The following is a 6242-nucleotide window of genomic DNA, read 5'->3' as shown; positions in this document are numbered from 1 at the left end:
GAGGACTGCAACTTATCTGCTTCTGGATATCCTACAGCACCATGTTTTCTGTATTTTTGTCAGTTTCTCTGTAACTTTGGAGGTCTTTTTTCCCCTTTTATAGATCTTTGTGGAGTCATAAGGAAGGTATTAAATGAAAAAAGTTGGTAGAGGAATTCAGACAAAAATATAAGTTGGCATTACCATGTCCATGGGTTTCAGTGTAAGAGACCGGCTTTGGCTGTTCCTTCTCTCTCTTTACTAAAAAACACACAACATAGTCTGACCATTTAATAGTGGACTGCACTATCCATAACTGTTCAAAACGCATCATTGCTCTCCACCAAAGCCGAGAACCGCACCAAACCCACCTTTCTTTTCTGTCTTTCTCTCTCTTTCTTCTTCATTCTGCTTCTCGCTCCTCGCTGTCTTCAGTTACTGTTCTTAGTTCCTTGTGGAGGCTGATCGGCCTACAAATATGCGCTTCAACATGTATGGTAGTCACCCAAGTGTTAAGACGATAAGGTCTGAGTCTGTTCTGTAGTTGTTCTCGAGAAGTCCCAGAGAGATTCTTTTCCTGCAGAGGAGGGAGAAGAAATGGATGTTCAGACAAGGCAGAATTTCAAAGGAGAACCCATTTCCAATGAGGTTTCAATTGATTGGAGAGGCAGACCCTGCAAGTCGAACAAGCACGGAGGCATGAGAGCTGCTGTCTTTGCATTGGGTCTCTCTTCTTTCTCTCCCCTCTGACACGTTTTTTTCAGATCATGGTCTCGATGAACTTGATTTCAAGTTCCAATGCTTTTCGTACTGTCCGTTTTCTTTCGAAAAAATACTTTTGCTTTACAATATTCATCTTTTCCTATCTTCAACAGATTTTTGTTCTGGAACGAAGAAAAATCCTTTCCCACTTTCGTTTTTCTTGTTTCTATATAAAAATAAAAATAAAAAGCATGACAAAATATTCGAAGTAGTTTGCCAACTTTGATTGATGAGTTACAGATGTTTTCCAGCAAAGATAACCCATTTCTATAGGAACAATACTTTCCCGTCTACCAATCTGCTGTTCTTCCTGTTTGGTCTTTGATTATCAGTTGATTGAGGAAAGAAATGGATAAGAAATCGTATCCGAAAGAATGGTTACAGGGTTCTGATAGTTTTTTAACCTCTTCTGCCTTTTGGTTCAGGTTTTCAATCGTTTGAAATAATGGCAATAGCTGCAGTTGGCAACAACCTCATAACATATGTCTTCAATGAGATGCACTTCTCCCTGTCAAAGTCTGCAAATGTGGTGACAAATTTTATCGGAACTGTCTTCCTCTTGTCTCTGCTTGGTGGATTCCTCTCAGATTCCTATCTGGGCTGCATCTGGACTATGATGATCTTCGGATTTGTGGAACTCTCAGTAAGTTCATTAGCTTTCCCAAATCCTATCAACTGTAAAGATATGTTGAAAAGAGAGGAGATTCTTATAAATTCGACTTGTCTCTGTTATCTCTTTCAGGGCTTAATACTGCTATCAGTCCAAGCTCATGTTCCTCAACTGAAACCCCCTCAGTGCAACATGTTGACAGATGGAGGGGCCTGCTTTGAAGCTAAGGGATTTAAAGCTCTGATATTCTTTATGGCCCTTTACTTGGTGGCCTTAGGAAGTGGATGTGTAAAGCCAAATATGATTGCTCATGGAGCCGACCAGTTCAGTAAGGAAGATCCTAAACAATCAAAGAAGCTTTCTACTTACTTCAACCTCGCCTATTTCAGCTTCTGCGTCGGAGAGCTCATAGCCCTCACGGTTCTCGTTTGGGTCCAGACAAAATCTGGAATGGACGTCGGGTTTGGTGTTTCTGCAGTTGCCATGGCCATGGCGCTCATCAGCTTGATTTCCGGCACTCATTTTTACAGAAATAAACCTCCGCGAGGCAGCATCCTCACCCCAATCGCTCAAGTGCGTCTACCCCATCGTTTTTCTCTTCGTCCTTGATCACTTTTTTTTTTTTTTTTTTTACCATTTCGCTTTCGTAAAAAAAACGTACCAGAAGCGGACAGCAAAAGTAGCTTCTGGCCTTCTGGGTTATATGCGTCCCTGTTACGGGGTCCTCATTTCGCAGACGAGAACCCAACATTTATTTATTTATTCATTGTTTTCTCTGCAAGTATTCATATCGGTTTCCGAAAGTCTCTGGGATATTTTAAGCGAAGTAATTAAGTAATATTCTGGGTTGAGTAATTGCTTTTAGCCCATGGTTTATCTTCTCAAGAATTAGTTTCTGCAACTCTGGTGCGTTTTTTAAGGATGTAAAGAAGTTTTGAAACGTGACATCATCTTACACTAAGCAACATTATTGTCTAACTAGACTAGATTACTGCTTCTCCTCACTGCAGGTCTTCGTTGCTGCGATCGTAAAGAGAAAGCAAGTTCGTCCTTCTCACTCGGAAATGCTCCATGGAAGCCGTATGTTAGGATCCAGTCTCGACGGAGACGACACAAGGAAACTTCGACACGCCGATAAATTCCGGTTAGTAGACGCCCTTCAGTTCATAAAATCAGGCTACAAATTACATGGAATCCTGCTTCAAAGTACAGACTTCGAGGAAAAATTGAAATGGAACTACTTGAAACGGATTTTATCAATTGAGAGAATACTACGAAGATCATGAATAACTACTTTGTTCAAGTAAAATGGGTTCCTAAATGATGAAGAGAAAGTTCATTTTCCATGTTTTTAGATCGAAAAGGAAAAGAATAAAGCAACGAAGAAAAACTCCCGATATGTCGACATTATCAGGTGTTTGTGAGAATAACTTAAGCCAAATTTTCCCTATACGTCTTCAGGTTCTTGGACAAGGCATGTATTAAAATTGAAGATGGGAGCCACACAAAAGAAAGCTCATGGAGACTCTGCACCGTCGGTCAAGTCGAGCAAGCGAAGATAATCCTCTCAGTCATCCCAATATTTTCCTGCACTATAATCTTCAACACTCTTCTGGCTCAGCTCCAGACTTTCTCAGTGCAGCAGGGGAGTGCCATGAACACCAGGCTCACCCAAAGCTTCCAGATACCACCAGCTTCTCTTCAGTCGATCCCTTACATGATGCTAATCTTCTTCGTTCCACTCTATGAAACTGTCATTGTCCCCTTAATGCGAAAATTCACAGGCAAAGAGTCCGGCATTACCCCGTTACAGCGAATAGGCGTTGGCCTCTTTGTCGCAACATTCTCAATGGTTGCAGCTGCCTTGATCGAGAACAAGAGACGAAACTTTGCCAATGACTCTAACAGGACTCTATCAATCTTCTGGATTGCACCGCAGTTCGTCATATTTGGGTTATCGGAGATGTTTACAGCAGTGGGACTGATAGAGTTCTTCTACAAACAGTCACTGGAAGGGATGCAGTCTTTCTTGACAGCCATGACCTACTGCTCCTACTCCTTTGGCTTCTACTTGAGCTCTCTGCTTGTGTCATTAGTGAACAAAATCACCTCAAGCAAAGGAGGTGGTGGATGGCTGAGTGATAATGATCTCAACAAGGATAGACTGGATCTCTTCTATTGGATTCTGGCAGGTCTCAGCCTCATCAATTTCTTCAACTATCTTTTTTGGTCTAGATGGTACTCTCACAGTTCATCTCCTTCACCAACTCCAACAGATGAGGATGAACACCAAAGCATCAGCTCTTCAAAACATATTGCAGCTGAAAATATACCTTAAATACATTATCTCCTTAATGTTTTTCTTGTTTTTTTTTTTTTTTTTTTGTTACCTTTGTGAATGGAAAGGATAGAAAGAGGAAAAATATGAAATATTAGTATATTAGTATGGGGCCCTCCTCTTTTGCACAATTGCTAGGTGGATAGCCATTGTTTCCTTTCCCTTCCTTGCTTTAATAATTGACTGTCTCAAGAGGTGCCTTTAGAGGGGTCCCAAGGTGTTTGTCATAATTTCAGGGATCTTCTATGCTTGTTAGGTTCAGTCCCATTTACAAGGTTCAATGCATTCCCCTGGATTTCCTCCATTAATTTTCTTACCTTTTTTTCATACCATGTCATGGATTGAAGACCTCCTTTTCAATAATTTAATTGGAAATAAAGACGGATTTGGTGGGTTGAAGCCTCTTTCCTTCTCTGTCTCTTATCCATGGATGGAGATGGAGCTTCCAAAAGTATGGATAAAGTAGTGACTTTCTTCACCTCCCCATGATCTAAACTCTTCTTTTACTGCCAACTCTCCTTTTCAGAAGAGGAAAAAACATGTCCAATACATGTTTCTTGCTCAGGTAGGCCCTTCTCTGCACAATGCCTCACTGCTGTTTGCCACTGTCAAGCAAAGTCGACCCAGAATAAATATGTTTGCCTTTGACATGGTAAAGTCATCTGAGAACTCCTGTTCTTAGAGGAACGCAGTTTAATCTGAAGGTGCTTGACGTTACAACCATGGTGTCATCCTTTTGATCTCACTCTTAATCAGAACTGATAATTTATTAGAAAACAACCTGCAAGCTGTCGAGTCCTGTGTTCGTGAACAGACAAAGGAAACGGGAGGTTTGCTTCACTGCTCCCTCGCACTTCTCCTTCCAGTCTCTACTTCCGTAATTCAGAACTTCTAGAGTGTTTTAAGCTATTGCTAGTGCGCGATGATTGGAGAGTGCGTAGCTTAATCTGTATAAAACAGAGATAAGATAAGATAGAATAGTATTATCATAGTCTGATGCACATGTACTGATCGAGTGCACTTGCAAAATGGAAAGACAACAGTGACAATCAACGGATTGCTCAAGTTTTTTGAGGAATTGGTGCATCTTATCATTGAGTTCAAATTTGGAGATTGAATCCGAGTGATGTTAGTTTCATCTTCTACAAACCAATGATGTTCTTCTGGAATCATCAAAAAAACAATCAATGATGTTTTTTTAATTCAATTTTTTTGTTGTTATTGTCATGAGAATCGTCAGAGAATTCATTACCATTGAAAATTCATCAGTTTCCCCTAGTTTTGTCGATTCACACTTGTCGAAATTTCATAGTTAGATGGTTGGTGAATCATCTAGATACGTTATCTACTGTTTTGTCAACAGATGCTAAGGCATTAGGTGTTAGTTGTAATAGTCCAAGATCGATAAATTTTAAGAACAATCATTTGTTTCTAAGTTTGAATAATAGACCTCTTAATGGCTAGTCACTTTTGGATGAAATCGGACTCAATTTTAACATGGTATCTGAGTAATATGTCAGCCAAAATAGTCCCAAATAGATAAACTTTAAGAAAAATTGTTGTTTTATGAAATTAACCAATATGTTTCCTAAGTGGCTAGTCATTTTAAAATGAAAATGATGTTTCATCCCATAAGACACAAAACCTAAAGAAGGTGTGTGTGTGTGTGTGTGTGTGTGTGTGTGTGTGTGTGTGTGGTTTATGTATTCTAGTGGCAATTTTAAACTCTTTTCAATAAATCTTGTATGATCCTAGCTTCCTTTGTACATAAAATTCTATTTTCAAATTAAATTGTAGACCCAACAAGAGGATATTGAACGATCATACCATTGATCAACAAGTCATTTTCTAATAAAAATATAGTCATTACACACGATTGATCGATCAACACTTTACACTTATCGATCAATGTAAAGTCACCTTTCTGAAAATAAGCAAAAAAAGATTATTTTGGCTTGGGGGATTATAAATACCCCACCAAACATCCTTCTGAGAAATTAATGAGTTTTTATTGGTCTACCCACTGCTTTGAATTCTCAAAAACTTGAAATTCCTTCTTAAGTCCATTTATGAGAAAGAAAGAGTCTTCTTTGCAAAACCAATTCATCCTTTCTCAATCCTACTCCTTGCATTCATATAGTCAAGCTACTAAATCATCATTATTGTGCATCAAAGGCTGGAAGCTTCAACATTTCAAGGAGAAGGTTGTCTCTCCTCAATTGTAAAGGGTGTAAGTGTATCTTTGTTTTGTAATTTTTCAATTTCTTGATTGGTTCATCAAGAACCATTTCAAATTTAGATAGAAAGGGTTGCTAGCGCAAGAATCTAGCTAATCACAAGAGAGACTAATTTTGTATTCATGTATTTGAGCATACACATGCCTTGTGAGAGAGCCGAAATCTTTTTCGTGTAAATTCCAAACTCATCAAGCTTATATTAGTGGAATTTCCCAACCACGGGTTCTTGGGTGGTGAATACCAATAGGGGAACATTAATAATAAAAAATCTTGTGTTATTGTGGTGTGTGAATTTCTATTTTTTTACTTGCATTTA

General features: G+C 39.0%; 1 protein-coding gene across 1 annotated transcript; it reads left to right on the top strand.

Moving 5' to 3' along the window:
* Nucleotides 1-427: 427 nt before the first annotated feature.
* On the top strand, nucleotides 428-3820 carry LOC137950358 (protein NRT1/ PTR FAMILY 4.3-like). The gene is made up of 5 exons (XM_068796775.1): nucleotides 428-703; nucleotides 1167-1384; nucleotides 1484-1924; nucleotides 2362-2495; nucleotides 2813-3820. The coding sequence occupies exons 1-5, from the start codon at nucleotides 577-579 to the stop codon at nucleotides 3687-3689; spliced, it is 1797 nt and encodes a 598-aa protein (XP_068652876.1). The 5' UTR covers nucleotides 428-576; the 3' UTR covers nucleotides 3690-3820.
* Nucleotides 3821-6242: the final 2422 nt, after the last annotated feature.

This window comes from Aristolochia californica, unplaced genomic scaffold (assembly GCF_029961685.1).
Source record: "Aristolochia californica isolate CCGP_79_NKW_82.1479 unplaced genomic scaffold, dmAriCali1.0.hap1 SCAF_14, whole genome shotgun sequence".
Lineage (NCBI taxonomy): Eukaryota > Viridiplantae > Streptophyta > Magnoliopsida > Piperales > Aristolochiaceae > Aristolochia > Aristolochia californica.
This window is presented reverse-complemented; position numbering and strand designations above follow the sequence as displayed.